This window comes from Eleginops maclovinus, chromosome 1, assembly GCF_036324505.1.
Source record: "Eleginops maclovinus isolate JMC-PN-2008 ecotype Puerto Natales chromosome 1, JC_Emac_rtc_rv5, whole genome shotgun sequence".
NCBI lineage: Eukaryota > Metazoa > Chordata > Actinopteri > Perciformes > Eleginopidae > Eleginops > Eleginops maclovinus.
In genome coordinates this window covers 10,954,140-10,971,254 of record NC_086349.1, presented here as the reverse complement: position 1 = coordinate 10,971,254, position 17,115 = coordinate 10,954,140, and the positions used below count along the sequence as shown (strand labels likewise).

General features: G+C 43.7%; 1 protein-coding gene across 3 annotated transcripts; it reads right to left on the bottom strand.

Moving 5' to 3' along the window:
* Positions 1–653: 653 nt before the first annotated feature.
* Positions 654–16,453, bottom strand: mbd6 (methyl-CpG binding domain protein 6). Of its 3 annotated transcripts, none has more exons than XM_063889000.1 (13): positions 16,245–16,453; positions 15,062–15,287; positions 14,098–14,237; positions 13,360–13,462; positions 11,242–11,413; positions 6,785–9,121; positions 5,512–6,494; positions 5,108–5,216; positions 4,792–4,937; positions 3,618–4,373; positions 3,089–3,141; positions 2,811–2,877; positions 654–2,384 (listed from the first exon to the last, which is right to left on the bottom strand). In XM_063889000.1, the coding sequence occupies exons 3-13, from the start codon at positions 14,211–14,213 to the stop codon at positions 2,313–2,315; spliced, it is 4,914 nt and encodes a 1,637-aa protein (XP_063745070.1). In that variant the 5' UTR covers positions 14,214–14,237; positions 15,062–15,287; positions 16,245–16,453; the 3' UTR covers positions 654–2,312. The 3 variants fall into 3 exon arrangements, with proteins under 3 accessions (XP_063745070.1, XP_063745079.1, XP_063745088.1); XM_063889009.1 differs by lacking the exon at positions 16,245–16,453 and adding an exon at positions 15,872–16,217; XM_063889018.1 differs by lacking the exons at positions 11,242–11,413; positions 13,360–13,462; positions 14,098–14,237; positions 15,062–15,287; positions 16,245–16,453 and adding an exon at positions 10,038–10,580.
* Between the last annotated feature and the right edge of the window lie 662 nt (positions 16,454–17,115).

Here is a 17,115-nt window from a genome sequence, read left to right as displayed (position 1 = left end):
TAAAAAGTAAAAACATATAGCCATTTGAAAATAATGCATCTTATACTAAATATTTAACAAATTGGTGATACAAATACGATAGAGAATGCAACCATTGAACACTCAAGGCTGCACAATCCTCTATATTTTTAATAATAAAATATGGGGATATGGATGTACCTGCAAACAAATTCTCCTTTAATTCAATTCTCTTTATAATTTTGTCATATTGAGCAGATCTTTTAATTAAAAAGGGCATTTTTATTATAAAGACTGATATTATTTTAAGGATACCTTGATAAAACGATTAATATAGAAAACTAACAGAACAGAAATAATCCTACATTTAAGTTTTCATTAAAAAACTACTTGCAGTTGACCCTGTATTTTACTGTAGGAAACCTTTATCTGCAAAATTAATTTGCATTAGTCTAAGTAGAGTAAACTGTTATACAGTATTGTTCTCCTTTAAATTGTGTATATTTACATTCGATTTACCAGAGTGCAAATACGACACTTTATCCGGGGGCAATGAAAACATGTCTTGATTTTTTTTTTTTTTTGCTGCAACAGCACCATGTTCAACACAATCCTTATCTAATAATGGGTGGGTTAAAATAACAACTCAGATACCTATAAGTTAACATCCTTTCATAATAGAAATCAACACAGGGTACATTTTCTGTAAATAGTTTAATATTAAATAAAAAAGACTCCCATATAAAAAAGAAAGCTACAGTCCACAATTTAATCGTCTTTTTAAACATAAGTATTGAAAGAAAAGGGTAGAATGAGAAAAATACATAATTACAATTCCCAGAAAAATTCACAATTCATTGTTTTCTCTCTTGTCTCTTTCTCTAACAATATAAAATCAAAATAAAACACATTAACTATACATATGTACAAATCTCCAAGTGTAGAAATTGCATAATCTGCTTTCTTTTTCACTTTTCTTTATTCTTCTTTTAAATACAGCAAGAGATGCCAGTACTCTTGGGGCAGGGCAGTGTGTGGAGGAAAGCTCAAACAGTGACATGAGGAGACAGAGGGAGGATTTTACTCCAAATCCACAGAAACACACAGACATGTAAGACGTCATCGCTCCCCGTGTTTACGTTTCCAGCCATTCGTTCAACCAACCAAAGGACGTACTAAACTTTGTACTAACTCATGATTCCTGCTGATATTTCATTTCAAAATGTAATATCTATTCCAGACATTTATCCCATGGCTGAGGGTGAAGCTTGGGTGAGTATTGGGTTGACAGATATAATAAATATTCTCCATCACACCACAGCTACATGGAATTCATCACAGCAACAAATGACAGCATGTGACAGTGGGTTGGCAAAATACGACAAACTATAATTTTTCTGAATTGTTCCACATATCATTTATGTGGCTGGTGTCAGAGTCACCTAATTTCCCCGACCTGCCAGACCGTGCTATGAGGTGATTTGAAGAGTTGTACGAAAGGACTTCATTTATTAAATGAATGTTTCTCAATTCCAAAAATAATCAGTGATGTACAATTAAGAAACATCTCACAGGACACATGAAATAATGCTTACATTATCTGTGTGACCGCTGGTTGATGTAAACTGATCATGAAACCTGACCCGGTGAACATTATATCCTTGGCTTGTCCCATATAAAATGTATCTTATGTCGGAAAAGATAAAAACTCAAGTGTGTTCCTTCTTATATTCTCTTCCAGCACCTTCTGAAAACCTTCAAAACTTTTCCATGAAATACAACCCCTGTGTGCCTCTGCAAATAACCCTTTATCTCACAAACAGATGGGTCTAAGACCAGAATGACATTTTTCCTAACCGTTGGACAGTGAGAGGCTCAGCAACAGCACTGTTGTCCACACACGCTCAGACACATAAAGACACACACATCCACACACGTACACACTTTCAACAGAGTTTCCTTCAAGTAGTTGGGCTTAATCCTGACTCACAGTTATACAATGATAAGAAAACAGTACTTATGTTTGTGTTTTCCTATAGATGTAATTCACCAACCATCATTGACAGATCTCTGATCACAAAGTCAAGCAACCATTATTTTGTGAACTACAACTAAGAGTAGTGAAAGTGTCCACTCACCTTTTTTTTTATAAATTAACGTTCAGACTAGATTTCTCAGTATGTTTTTTTTTATAGTGGTTGCCACAACAATGGTTGACATGACAACGGCATAATATTAGTGCAGTTGAATCAATAAAAGAAAGCTCTACACAGTGGTGAAGATGGAGGTGGATAGTGAGGCGTCTGGCCGCCTTTGATTGGTGAACAGCTCTGACTTACAGCTCCCTCCACCAATCACTGCCTCTGAGACCTGGCGCCTCGTCGCCTCCTGCCGCGGACCGACCTCTCGGGCTTCAGCAGCGCTGTCTGCAGCGAGAAACAGAGATATACAGTCACATCAGCCCCCCAGCGGTGGAAAGAATTAACAACTGCAGTCAGAAATGCACACTCATCGCTGCTCCTCAAACTGATTCAGGGTCTGGCAATTAATCCTGAAGGGGAACAAGCATGTCTATCATCAAGGCAATAAATGTCAAGACACAAGTGTGAACCTCATGGTGATGCTAGAGGAGGGAAAGTCTTTGGATCTTTCGATATAAAATCCCAAGCTCTAGTAGTAACCTCAATGTTTTTTGAGAAACAATGGGGGGTAAACAAGGTCATGCCTAAAAGTAAGGAAAGTCAGGTGGCTTGGAAATAGTCAGACTCAAAACAGTTCAATAATACTAGCTAGGGGTTATTTACAACCTGTAGATGACTAAACCACAGATCAGTCACTGAGGGGGGGCTTACCGTAGCCTTGGTTTCCTCTAGTGCTGTAGCATCCATGTCTCTGAAGTCTTCTAACACATTCTGTAGCCTGATGTAAACAAAGAGAAGAAACGCATGAATACTCTTTACAGTATAATAAAAACACATTAACCTGATGGCACGGTTATTATGAAACATCACAGAAAGCATGCCTAACACACTGATTCATTACAGTGCCAAGTCTTGACAGAAGCCACTTTTTACTGGGAATTGATTTCTCCAGGCAATTCTAAAACGTGTCTGAGAAGTAAACTGCTTACGTTTGTTTCCTTTTCCTTCCTCTCCTTGCTCCACCCGCTGCTCCAGCTTGATCCTTGGGAGGTAAAACGAGAAATCTTAATCGAAAGTCATTTAAGTCAATCATCATATTACAGTTCTTGCTCCTTCGCTTTAGAGATACAGAAATAAAACATATCAGAAGGTCTTGCAGGTATACTTCACAAATGTGCCGCATGATGGTTTTATGTGTCAGAATGGAAAAATAAGTAGAGTCATCAGTATGATGTTCTTCAGAGCGAGTGTAGGAGATATAAAGCCCATCATTTGTAACAACTGCAGGTCATAGGCCATGGAGGAACAGCCTTAAAAGCATTACGACACCAGACACTTCCAAGTGAACCCAATTCAAGAAAGAACCGTAGAGTTTCTTTCCATCAGAAAGGAAAAGAACAGTTATAGAAAGGTTTGTGAATGCTGTCATTTATATCACCTAGGAATAAAGACACTCATGATATGTAGGTCAGACTTTGCAAAATGTGCACCTCTAAGAATCTTTATGGAATCACTCACCCTTCCTTGCTCGGTGCGCAGCAATGTCCCAGCTGTCTCCTCATTGGGCCTCCCACTGCATCCATCCCTGGGACTGAGGTACCCTGTGTGGGGAAGATGCCCCTGCCTATCTACCCCTGCCTCTACATAGGGGCACACAGCTGCAGTTTGCCCCCTACAGTCTGTCTTAGCCTCCTCAAGGTATATAGATGGCAGAGGAGGCTCTGGGTGAGTGTGTCCCCCCACCATAGCCCGTCTCCTTTGTAAGTGTGATGTAGAGCCTTCCTCAGTGGGTTTGGGCGTCCCCTGGGCTGGGGAATGGGCTGCTGCTTCCAAGCTGAGTCTGGATAAGTCTGGGTTGCGCAGGGAACAGGCCCGACGCGGGCTGAGGGAGACCGGGGCACTTGCCTGGGGCAGAGTCGGGACAGAGGTGGACGGGGTTTGATGTTCCACAGGGAAAGAAACCGGTGGTAAGGCACAGAAGGGTGAAGTGAGGTCAGATGGCCCCATGTGGGCCCTGCCTTCCTGCTCTTTAGCGCTGACTTGAAGGAAGGAGGTATAAATCGTGTCCATGAAAGAGGTGTAGGGATCTATGACAGACCTGCCCTCAGATCCCCGATGTGGGGGTGGGGTGTGTTCCTGTGCAGGGGCTGAAACTGGAGCCGGAACAGGACTGGGAGCCATCTGACTGGCTGGAATGTCTTCCTGTCGGGAAGGATTTTGCGTTTCCTGCAAGGGCATTGGCTTCTCTCCTTCTGAGGGTGGTGCAAGGTTTAGCTGGAGGCACACACAAGGTAAGACCATCAATAACAAAGACCCCAAAACAGATGTCAGGGAAGAATCCAAAAGCAAATTATCAACTTTTGCTGCTGTATTTGTAAATGATGTAATAAGCTTGCAAGAAAAAATGAAAAAGAATCGTTCATGTTTTGGAATCTGATTACATACTTATTTTATGATTTGTTAAATTTATGTTTAACAAATGTATAACATGAACACTCAGCTGTAGACTAGGACCGAATGGTTTTGATAGACATTGCAACTACCAGAGGATTTGCAATATTAGAGGGTATTATACTTTTTCCATATTTTATTTCATTTTCATTGAAAAGCATATCAAAATGATGAAGGGCGGTTGAAAATAAGAAGCTGCTCCCTGAATGCTTATCCACTAAGCAGCGTGCTTGTTGCCTACCTGTATGTTGTTGAGCAAGTTGATGGCTCCATCAGGACCCTGCAGAAGAGGCATGCCCAATGCAGAGGTCTGCACCGGGGGCAGGAGGATGGAACCTGCTCCAATCCCCAACATGTTGTGGAGGCCTGTGATGGCGGAAAGATCTCCTGCAAAGACACATTTCAAAGATGAGCTCACATAATGGCTTACTGCTAAATAATGCCATTGTTTAAAGGTGATATACTGAGAGCAGTGATAGATTTTCCTGGTATGACTTCAATTATTAGTATACTGACTTCATCTTTACACAATACTTACCAGGTGGGCACCCACTCACCTAATAGAGCAGAGTTAAGCAGAGTGGGCAGTAGCTGTTGGAGGATGGGGTTGTCCTTGCCTTGAAGAGATAGAGGGATGAGGGTGTCAACACCAGTATCAGAGGGTACCTGCAGAGGACAGAAAAGGAGTTTAGTTAGAGGATCAGGGAAAAGATACAATAGACTGAATAAAAAAATAAAAGCAAAACTCAGAATAAGTCACACCATTCACACCTTAAGGACATTCAGATATTCATACTTTAACCAACCAAAAAAACAATGAGTTTTATGAGGCCTTGATTTGAAAATAATTGAGGAAAACATATTTCAGTTGTAGAGGAAAACAGAGGATTGAGCTCAAAGGTTTTGAATGGAAATTAGGAGCAGCTCAGAGGAAGCAGCTACAGGAGAAAGTGGAGCCTACCTGAGGATGGGTATGTTGGGTTTGCTGTGCAGGAGCTAATTGGGTGTGGGGGGGCGGGTGGAGCTCAGCAGAGCTCAGGGCAGCATTGAGAAGGGCAGGGCTGAGGGGCAGGAAGGCTGCGTGGGGAGGAGGAAGAGCGGCAGAGAGGAGCAGAGACTGCAGGGCCTGCATAGAGCCCTCAGCTCCTGGAGGGATGGGGAGGAGGCCCTGGGCGACCTCCAGGAGTCCCGCGGCTGAGAGGGCCGATGGATCCAGGAGGCCGGAGGTCTTATCCAAGGTGAGGCCCTCCAGAGTGTTGGGGATGTGCTGAGGCTGCTGGAGAGGAACCTCCAGGCTCACCTGGCTCAACTGACCCAGCCCAGACAGAGGTAACAAAGACGCATGCTGTTGTCCAAGCAACAGGGAGGCCATCAGCAGAGCCTGAAGGCTTGGTTTTTCTGTTAGCCCTAAATCAGAATCCTGTCCTGGGGTAGGAGTTGAGCCTGGGGGTAGGAGCGGGTTAAGCAGGCCCAAAAGGTTCAGAGGCAGCTCCCCGTGGGCACCGCTCAACAAGGGCAGCAGGGGGAACAGGGGATTGTTGATGTGCTGCTGCTTCTGCTGATGGTCCTGCTGCTGCATCAGTAGCTGCTGCTCGGAGTGCTGCTGCTCTGCAAGAGTCTGTGGTGTTTGTGGTGTGGCATTGGCAGGGGGTATCTGTGCATTTTGCCCTCCCAACCACAACCCCCCAAGGGGCAATGAAGCCAGGACTGCAGGGTCCAGGAGGGATGGCAGACCTCCTGTGGATGACAGCAGCTGGAGCAGCTGCTCTTGGTTCATGAATGGGAAGGCCTCTGCCAGAGGTAAGTGAGAGGTGGAGTCGCCCACCCCTGAAGGTGTATGAGGACTGGGATTATCCCCGAGACGGGAGGAGATAGGGGGTCCAGGGCTCATGGCTGCTGGAGGTTTGGTCACTTTCGGGTCTACACATCTAGGCTCCTCTGTTCCTGTGGCAGAGACACAAATCATTGACTTCTGATCAGGCAGCCAACTCAATCAATAACCAGATATTATAACAGGGGTCTTCAGCTGAGCAGGGTTTCATAGAAGAATCAACTGTGGGGAAGCCTGAGCGACTGATAGTCAGCAATGAAACAGTGCATTAAAAAAGGCAGCTATAACAATGTTTTGCAATATCGATACTCCAGTATTCTCTCCAAAAGTTACATTTCTTCAACATGCTGATAAAGTTAAGGTTAGCTTTCAAGACTGCAAACACAAAAAAATATATATTTACCTGCAGTGGGATTTCCTTGGGAAGACATCACAACATCAGCGGTACGGTCGGGGGAGCAGCCCTCCCCCGGGGATGCAGTGGAAGATGCTGCGAGAAGGGCCAGGACATGGTTGCTAAGATCAAGAGGTTTCGGGGAGCTGGATATCGCCATAGAAACACTGCCTTGAGAATGACTCAGGTCATCCGATGCAGATATGCTGTTACTACCCATCTCCTCTGTTTCCCGCAATGGAGTCTGGGAAAGAGAGTCTATTGTAGGAATGTGGTGCTCAGCTGGTTGATGGGAGGGAAACATATGGCGAGACGGACTGCTGCTGTTGTGTAAAGCTAAATGCGAGTTAGACAGCACTGAATAAGATGGAGAATGTCTCTGTAGAGGACTTGATTTAGTGGACTGAGGACGCGAGGGAGACTGCACCGATCTGAACTGTGAGGACGTGGGGGGAGGAGAAAGAGGCTGTAGCACCGATGGGAGAGGATTAGTGTTACCAGTTCGGCACGGTGACCGGGTTTGTGAGTGTCTAACCTTAGAATGAGGGGCGGGAGAGGATGGGGAGCGTCTGGGGCTTTGTTTGTTAGTGTGTCTGCCTCCTTCATTGGACATAGATCCTGGCTGAGCAGAAGCTGAGGCCTGTGCGTTCTGCACGCTGAGCAGGTGCAACAGCGCGGACAGAGGCTGGGTGGGAGGGTCCAAACTTAGAGGGGTAGTCGCCGAGCCTGTAGTGAAATCCAGAGCTTCCGTTTGTCTGGACAGGTGTGCCATCTGTCTGGGACCAGAGAGCCTTTGTGTCTTCCCGGGAAGGAGATTGTGATGGTTTTCTAACATGGTAGCATTCTGGTTCTGCACAGCTGAGGTAGAGGAGGAGTGCAAGGAGGAAAAGGTAGAGGAAGAGGAGGATGATAGGTTGATGACAGTAGCAGAAATGGCCTCTCCTGGTGGGGTCCTCCGCGGCCCGTTAACCAGCTGCTGGGTGTCTCGAAGCATGCTGAGCACTGTGGGAGACCGCCGCTGCCTCTTCCTGTGTGACGCATTGCGTTCTGCCACGGGAGGCAGGTGGGGCAAGGAGGACGCCAGGGACTGGGCCAGAGAGTGAGAGGGAGGGAAAAGGACTGAGGACGCTGCTGCAAGGGAGGGATGGAGAAGCCTAGTAGAAGCATGGGAGGAGGGAGGGTGGCTGTTATGTAAAGTGCTGTTTGTTACCTTTGATGACTGTTGTTGCTGTGCCTCCTGCAAGACCTCTGCCTTGGAGCTCTGGCCCTGGGTTATCTGGTTCGCCAGCTGGGCCTTAGCAGCAGCAGAGAGCAGGCTGCTCGCGGGGAAAGAGGCCGGGTGAGGCACCTTCCCCTGATGGCTGTGATGGTGGTGGTGGTTCAGATACGGCCCCAGAGGTAAACTAGAAGTCCCTGCGGAGTTCAACCCAAAAGCTGGTGGTCCTGCGCTCTGAATGGGACTTGCGGTGGTCTTGGAGGGTTTAGAGGAAAGAGCGTTAGGGTTGCTACTGCTTTGGTTGGTCAGTAATGAGGAGTTAATCGGGATAAGGAGGTGGTGGTTATTAGTGCTGCTGTTGCCTGAGTTCTTAAACTGCTCCAAGATGTCTTCCAGCTTGTACTTGGGGAAGTGGGGGCTGGGGTTTGGGGAGCCACCTGGGAGAGGAGAGTGTGGAGAGGAAGAGGAGGATTTCCTCCTCTGATGCAAGTTACTTCCCATCAGTCCTCCTGCCGCTGCTGTAAAGCCTCCTCCCTGATCAGAGATTGGGGAAGGAGAGGCTGAAGGGTGGCGGGAGCGCTGGTGAGGAGACACACAGTTCATGTTAAAGACAGAGGGGGAGAGGGAGGGAGGGGGAGAGAGGGGGGAACCTCCCACAATGACACCATGAGAGTGATGAGCGTGAGTCTGTGCTCCTCTTCCTCCTCCACCCATAGGGGAAAAGGGTGGAGGTGAAGAGAGGGGCCCTAGACGAGGAGAACCCGGCGTCTCCGGGGTTTTGGGCGTTCTTTGACCTTGAGGTGTGGGGGTGCGGGGCGACCTCTGGGCAGCGCTGTAGGCTGGGAATGAGGAGGTGGTAGAGGAGCTGGAGGAGGAGGAAGGATGGTTGAGTCTTCTCAAAGCTTCTAGCGGATGGTGAGAGTTTGTGTGGAGGACAGGGGAGGAACCGTTGTACGGGTAGATGAAGTGGTGGGAGGATTTGGGGCTGGCACAGGGGGTCATGTGGAGGTTGCTGTGGGGACGTGCTGGGGCTGGGTGGAGTTTGGGATGATGGTAAATGCCATGGTCTTCCTCTTCACGCTCCAAGAGAGCTCGCTTCGAATCCCGGATGTCCACTCCACTGCTCATCTCTGGATGTGGGCACACACACACACAAATATCTTTGTGAGTTCAATTTGGCAGGAAATATGGGTTACGGTGAAGTCCCTTTCTCTGCTTTCATAAAAGGTCTTGCATACAGTCCATAAACTAATAACTGAGAATTTAAATTCTCCCATGTCTGAGTGCTCAGGTGGAGCATTTTGATGCTTGATGTAATTGGCTTGCAATCTTGAAGCCATGCTCAGTCTCAATGACTGTACATGGGAATGCTACCAAATACGAGAAGAAGAACTGATACCTTTCATTAACCATAACTTAAGTTTCACAAAATACAATTTGTCCCAAGTGGATGTCAAATAATACAACACAAAAACATTTTGGTCTTCTAAAGAGCCCATGAAAATATCAATATACGATATATCAACCTTTGGTACATAAAGCTAGTACATTGTCATGATGGTTGTTGATGTAAAGTGTTAATTGTCAAAATGTGATTGTTATGTTCCCAATACAGTGTGTGCCCTTTAGGAGATTTGTGTTAAAAAGAAACAAATTAGTAAGAAGTGGATGTAGTCACAATAACGGCACCACTTTATTTGAAACATAAGTCGATATGAGAGGGTGAAGCAAAGTACCAAAGTCTGAAAAACAAATCTTTATGGCAACTGCATTTTTTAAGAATACTTATCATGAAGAAGAAACACTGAGAAAGTTTTAAGACGAAATCAAGGAGAGCACTTTGACAGAAAAAGTGAATATCATGCTGGGTTCACCTTACAAGAAGGTATTATTGGAGATAAACTGCTGCAAGACAAATCATCTGAGCAAACAAAGTGATCACGAACTGCAGCACATGATTTTTGCCTTATATTTTCTGTTTCCAGCACAGAAGTACATTACCGTTACGAACATATCAGTAGTTTTCGTGGCACACCGGTAGCTCACCTGGTAGAGCGAGTCCTTACTGCAGAGGCCTGGGTTTGAATTCAACATGCAGCCCGTTGCTGCCTCTTCCCTCTATCCTTTTCCTGTCTCTCTGTGGCTTTCATGCACATTAACAGTAAAATTAATTATTATCATTTGGTTTTTAAGGGTTGTCTGGTAGCCTGGTAATACCAGCCTGTTTGACTTCGATTCTCTCCGGCAGACCGTCTGGAACAGCGTCATTGGATTTGGATTACTGTAATGGGTGGAAACTTGTCTGAAGTTTAAAATCATTGGAGTTCCTATACCAATCACTAATGTTTGGTAATGACGTATGTTATGCGCCGAAGGGCAAGCTCTGACCTGACGCTTCCTACTTCCGCTTTCACGGTAGTAAACAAGTCGCTACCTGCGATCGTGGCTGTCAAAATGGCTGTCAACGTCATGTGTCGATGTTCTCAATGTAACCTAAGGATTCTGGGGACAATTCGTAACTCGAAACAATTATTTGAAAAAAAGTAAGAATTCCTTCAAGGAGGGCCCCGGCCGTGGCGCAACTGGCTGGGGCACTGCACCGTACCGTCCTTCTCTACCGTACCTCCTTCATCTACTCCTATGATGTTTCTGATCATACACACTATGAAGAAAGTCTGCCCCTTTCCTGAGGGAAATTAGAAACGTTTAGCTCTTTCTGTTTCTACTGCTTCAAGCTCAATCAATAAAGGTCTATTTAAAAATGGATATGGATCATGTTACAGTTTCTCTGATTACTGAGGTTGACTCCCATATCACAGATACAAACCAGAGAGCAAAATAAGAGAGTTCAGAGAAGGAAAAAAGGAAATGGGAGACAAGAGAGCGAGGAGCGAGAAACTAAGTAAAACATCTGATTCTGTATTTCAGGCATGTGGTTTAGGACAATGTAATCACATGGTAAAGCGTAATAATAATCGTATCATTTCAAAAATAAAACTTCATCCCCAATTCATTCCCCACACTGATGATACTGACAAAGCACTGCCACTTGGATAGTCTCATTGCAGCCCTCCAAGACGGTTGGATTAGCACTCAACCAAACACAAAAACATTGCTTCAGAAATAATGTTTTTGTTATCATCTTGTACTATAGAACCTTTAAAATATGAATGCTGATCAGCTCCTGTTGACTAAATCTTCTTTTAAATAACTTGGTTTATGGCAGGAAGGTACAGGAGCAGCATGTTACCTGGATGATGAAGGTTGGCATATGGCAGCTGTGAGGCCTGCATACTCCGACAGAGAGCAGCCATGGCGACCACTTTCCTGCGATGGTTACACAGTTTGGTCATGTCCTGCTCAGCCTTGCCTAGTGGCTGGCTTTGCTGCTCCACCTTCACTCCCACAGTGAAGTTGAAAACCTGCAGGATGCAAGATAAAACGAGGTTTAGACCGAATTCTGTGAGAAATCTTTGCATAACATTTGATTAAATGTATGAGCTTTAAGGGAACCAGTGGTGAAAACCAGGGGTCACAATGATCATTTCTTACTGCAGACAAACTGAACTCTTTCTAAGGTTGACCATGATGGACACATTTAATTCAAAAAGTTGGTCATGGATAATTAATTCAATACGTGCGGCGCGGTATGTCACATGTCTGCATCTCCTATGCAGCAAAAGCCTTCCAGTGCTTCAAATAAGTTCCATGCTACTTGAATATCACCTTCAATTTTACTTAATTGTACTATTCCTTTATGGAAACACAAGGTCTTGTATTGGAACGTTTTTTAGGTATTGATATCCTCAGTGTCCAAACTAATGAATAATATAACTAGCTGACCACACTGGTCAGGTGAGTTCGAAGAGATGTAAAGGTGTTAAAATATGTGTATATCCACAATCAATTCTCAAAAGACCAGATAATATTGGGATATAGTCAGTGGCGGATCTAGAAAATTTTACATGGGGTGTCAAAAGGGTGGCAAGAGGTTTTTGAAGGGGGGCACGGCATTTGTTTTACATTTTTAGTTTGATCATAATCACTAATATAATAAGATGCATTTGTAAATCTTTACGCAAGTAATCCTGTATAACACATAAAACACAAAGCAGGAATTGACATGTTATTTAATGTGACGTTTATGCGAGTGACATGCAATGCTATACTACTGTAATGGATGGGTAATAAAAACATACCATGGGGTCCAGCTAGAATAGCAACTGCCTCCCTGCCATCTTCCTCAGCCTCCCTCTGACTTCCTAGTTCTGTCCCTCTTTCTGAGTCTGAACCGTCTTCTTCATTTCTCACAACCACTTCTTCTCTAGCCATATCTTCATCTCCTTCTGTGGCCTTCTCCTGTTCTGACCCTCCTGGTCCCTCTGGTGTACTCTCCTCTGCTTTTTCATTTCCCTCTCTCTTGTCCTTCTTTTCAGTTCTCTGACTTTTTGTGCAAAAGAAATAAGCAATATCCCCTTTTCTTTAAATTTTTTGTTGAATTTCTCCAGCCCTGGCCTGCAAGACTCAAGATGTAAAGCAGTAGTTAAAATCTTTGTAATACATTACACTGTAGGGCCATGTAGAAATGAAATTAACTTTTAAAAAATCTGAAAAGAAAACACATTAAACCCTTTGTGTTCACACTATTTACTCAAATTGTATTTTCTCAGTTTGACGGTACACCTCTATTTACCGTCTATGCAGTAAACATATGCAATGTAAGCTGTTTTAATTTATTAATTCTTTGCTGTGACATGTAAGGTTAACCTACGTATTTTTTTAACTGCTTAGTTTACAAAATAAAAATGATCGATCTCCTAGCAAGTACTGTCACTGTGTAGTTGGAAGGAAACGGCCTGAAAAGGCGCCCGTCTGTTAAAACAAACACGCCGTTTTTAATATTGTGTATTAAAACTCTTTGTGTCCTTACTTAAATCAATACAAGGACAGAATGTTCCGCGGGGTAATGGACCTCACCTTCAGATGCTGGGGACAGCTCAGTCGCTGCTCTCTCAGCTGCTGTGTGTATGCTACAATGCGCGGCGCGCATATTATGCAGGCCGTAGCAAAATATTTTAGGGGCTTTAGGTTACTTTTAAAATTAAAATAATTAGGTCAAAGTATTGCTTTGTTTAATGCTTTGAAAAAGTTGTGCACATAGGGGCGTTTCCATTTACCAAATAAAGTTTAAAGTAAAAAAAGTTAGGAGGGGCAGCTGGAGGGGCAAAGCTCTTCAGTAGGGGGGGGCAGCTGCCCCCCCTTGCCCCCCCGTAGATTCTCCCCTGGATATAGTGCAAGTTATGTTGTCTGTAAAACCACCCTTAAACAACACACACACATGAATATAAAGCATATTGGCCTTTTTTACCTTATGGATGATGAGTGGACACTCAAGACCACACTTGCAGGTGCCATCAGTCAACAGATAGGACTTGACCTCGTCCAGAGAGCATAGGGCAGTGTCACTAGGACTACAGATAGAAGAAAAAGACAAACTGTAACAGCAAACTCAAAGTAAAGAACAACAATAGATCTCAATATTACAAATTCTTATTGAGATTGGAAAATTTCCAGCACTCATGGCCATATTTAGGGCTGGACAAACTGAAAGCTGTTGTTGTTTACATGACTGATTCAGACAGTCTGACTGCTGTATTAGAGAAGCTCTGATGTCCCACTTTATCCCAGAGTTTTAAAGAGAACAAAACTTTGAAATCAGAAATGTAGCTATTTAAAAAAATAATAATATTGAGTAGAAGTTTAGAAAAACCCTCTTCTGGATTTTGAACATTTGAATAAAGAACAGATGATGTAACGCATTTGATAAAACCATTTATGCATTTCTAGTAAAGGTTAATATGCCATCACGATATTTGTTTTTCTCCAATTATTCAGCCTATGATTTCCTTTTCTTTTTTTGGGGGGGGCTTTTTGCCTTTAATCGGATAGGACAGTGGAGAGTGACAAGAAAGTGGGAGAGAGAGTCGGGGTGGGATCCGGAAAGGACCACGGGTCGGGAATCGAACCCGGGTCGCCGGCATACGATGCAGGTGCCCCAGCCAGTTGCGCCGGGGCCATGATTTCCTTTTCAACTGAATGAACCCACCTGACATAGATCACCTGCCCGCCATCCACTCTCCTCTGCCAGCCGATGGGGACGTGTATTGCAGTGGTGCGGACCCCATCCTTGTCCCCACTGACAGTCTCACTGCCTCCCATCATTTTGTAGCTGCGGCCTGCCAGCACCTTGGAAGAGCAGCAAAATGTTAATATTAGTATCTTAGAAGACACCAGGGTTTTCTTTCTAATTATTACAAATTTCTTTCGGCAGATAATCCTTGTTTTGTATTTAAAAAGCCATTGTCACTGTCTTGACTTTTTTAAATAACAGAATAAAAAACGTCCTACAGCATGAGTAATAGCAGTAATTTCATTGTATATTCGGTATCACATTTCAATCAATGGAAGGACACTTTATCAGGGCTTAAAAATAGTCAAGTCAAGTTTATTTATAGTGCCCACAAACCCACCCCAGCTGAACTTATTTTAAAAATGAATGCATACATGCAAATATAGTTAGTGTCAGTGTAGTTTGTTGTGCCTCACATTGGCTCACTAAGTAAATAAATACATGCATGCATAAAATGCATGAACGAATGTCTCTGCATAATGTTTTGAGTGCTCCAACTTGCATGTGTGTGCGCCACATTTACCTAACAATACAGCACCAAATGATTACGCGGGAAAGGATGACTTGAGTCTTCTTTAAACAGAACCATAAAGAATAGTTTAAGAAAGGCTGACCATTTAATGTATACACATTTCAGTGTGAATTACTGAGACTGTACTTTTCAGCTGTCCCCACATCCCTAAAAAAGCCTGCCCAAATACAGAACATTTACTAATTTTGTGTGCAAGCTCATGGCAAATCAAGATTCAACATATTGTAGTATTTTCAAAACCAACAACTGTTTACCAGTGGGTGTGGCCAAGGCAAATACAAATATTTTCACTTTGATGTAAAGGTTATGCACTAAAAAAATTAAATTGCTAAAGCACATGTAGCTTACCTTGTCATCTTTGAGAAGCCAGGATCTGTTTTTGCTAGGGTGTCCACTGTCCAATGTACATGCTGGTGGATTAGAAGCACACAGACTGCCAGTGAAACCTCACTTGATGCCGAAACAGCTGGATTTTCCTCAGCTACCAAGCAGATCTTCAATTTAGAGGAGGACTCCAGCAGATTTGTTTGTTCAGTTCACATCAGAGTAGGGTCTTGGATGAAGATGGGAGAGCCTGCAAAGTAAGGTGGATTATGTAATCTGACAGGAACAGCCAGGATAAACAGCTAATGTAATTAAGCATTACTGCTGTTTATGTGATCCAAGCTTATTACAAAAATAAAATAATAATCACACCGGACGCATTACTCTCTCAAAAAGAATACAACTTCAGAGCAAGCTGGGGATACTTTGAAGTGGGAGGGTGTGTTTGGATAGGCCCGTGGTCTATTGGATGTTTAGCTACAATATAAGCAGCTGCCATCCAACAAACAAAATACAAGATCAAAAATAGGCAACATGAAAAGCGTGTAAAATTAAAATGTAATTGAAATTGTAGTTTAGCTTAAGTCGACATCTCTGTTGTATGCATAACAATAGCTTATTAACTGCACGACTGGTCCACGGCAGGCTAGCAGCTAGGCTAACAGCTAAGCTAGCAGGCTATCCTACTTTGTACTATGTTGTCGTGACAGCTGTCAGGCGCACAAAACACTCCGATGCAAAACTCTTACATGTTAGCTAAGGTTCCAGAAGCGATCCAGAAACACTAGCACTTTGCAAAAAGCACTATGAATTTGATCAACATAATGCACTTACTTATTGACAGCGTAAGCTACGGTTAATGTTAGCGGGACCTATCAGCCTGTCTCTGGTCGGGCTCTCTCTGTGGTGGCGAAGTTTTGGACTCTTCGCTTTTCTGGCTCGCGGGAGAATCAAGAGTTAGCTGGCTAGCTAACGGACTAGCCAGAGAATGTTTTGAAAACGGCCAATACTTCATTAAATAACCGTAAAATCAACAATCCCATCATTCAAATTGCGTATTAGCAGGCTCATTCAGTTCTCAGCGTTTAGGCAACGTCTGCCAGACCGATTTAAAAACAAAGGGCAATAACGCTTCATTTTACTGCGCCTGGGATCTCGGGGCTAACGCTAGCAGCTAGGATAACAGAGCTAACTGACTGAAATTTACTTGATTCTGGAGTGTCCCAACAAGACTGTAGGATGTCCCGCTCCCGGTGCACAGTTATCCAGCCGCTGCTTTGCTCTCCACTCGGCGAACCCGTCTAGCATTCAAATGTATTCCGACAACCATAACGATTCACGTAATCCCAAATTCACAGTTTCCCACTGTTTTTTTTTCTTACAGATTCCGAGCAAAAAAAATAATGGAGTTTTCTGTCGCGCATGCGCAAACAGCGCCCTGGGAGTATTGTACCCAACATGCAACGGGACCTTTGTAGTGCAGACAGACATCAGTGCGGAGCTCCTTGATAGAGGACATGATAATGACAGAATAATAGCAGGCCATGAATCATTTCTGCAGCTCACAATAATGGGCTCATGTGCAAAAATAGGCGGAGTTTTAGCCCTGATAACACAACGCTTATCAAAAATACAGACATTATTTGTAAGACCTACCCAGTTAAAAATGTATTTGAGAGTGTACATTTGAACTTTTAATGCATATCACATTCTAACAAAGGTCTACTGCTACTAAGAGCATACTCTCATCCCTGGTTTCCCAAACAATTTTGACAGGCATAGCTATACAAATGTCTGTCAAGGCATTGAAGTTATTGTCTTGTTTATAAGTGTTTAGTTTTGCCAGTGAAGACTGAATTATTAGAAATGCAGGACAGGGTCCTGGGCCCCAGAACCTCAGAAACTGTTTTGTAATTAGAATAATATCAACTTTGTTTGGTAATACTGTATTCGACACGAAAGCACACAATAAACTGAGATGATAAGGGCATTAAGTAATCATTACTCTTGTAGGAGAGCCATCTAGATTATAGTTGTTTGTGTATGTTCTTTATATTTTACCACAGTAAAGTTAGAAT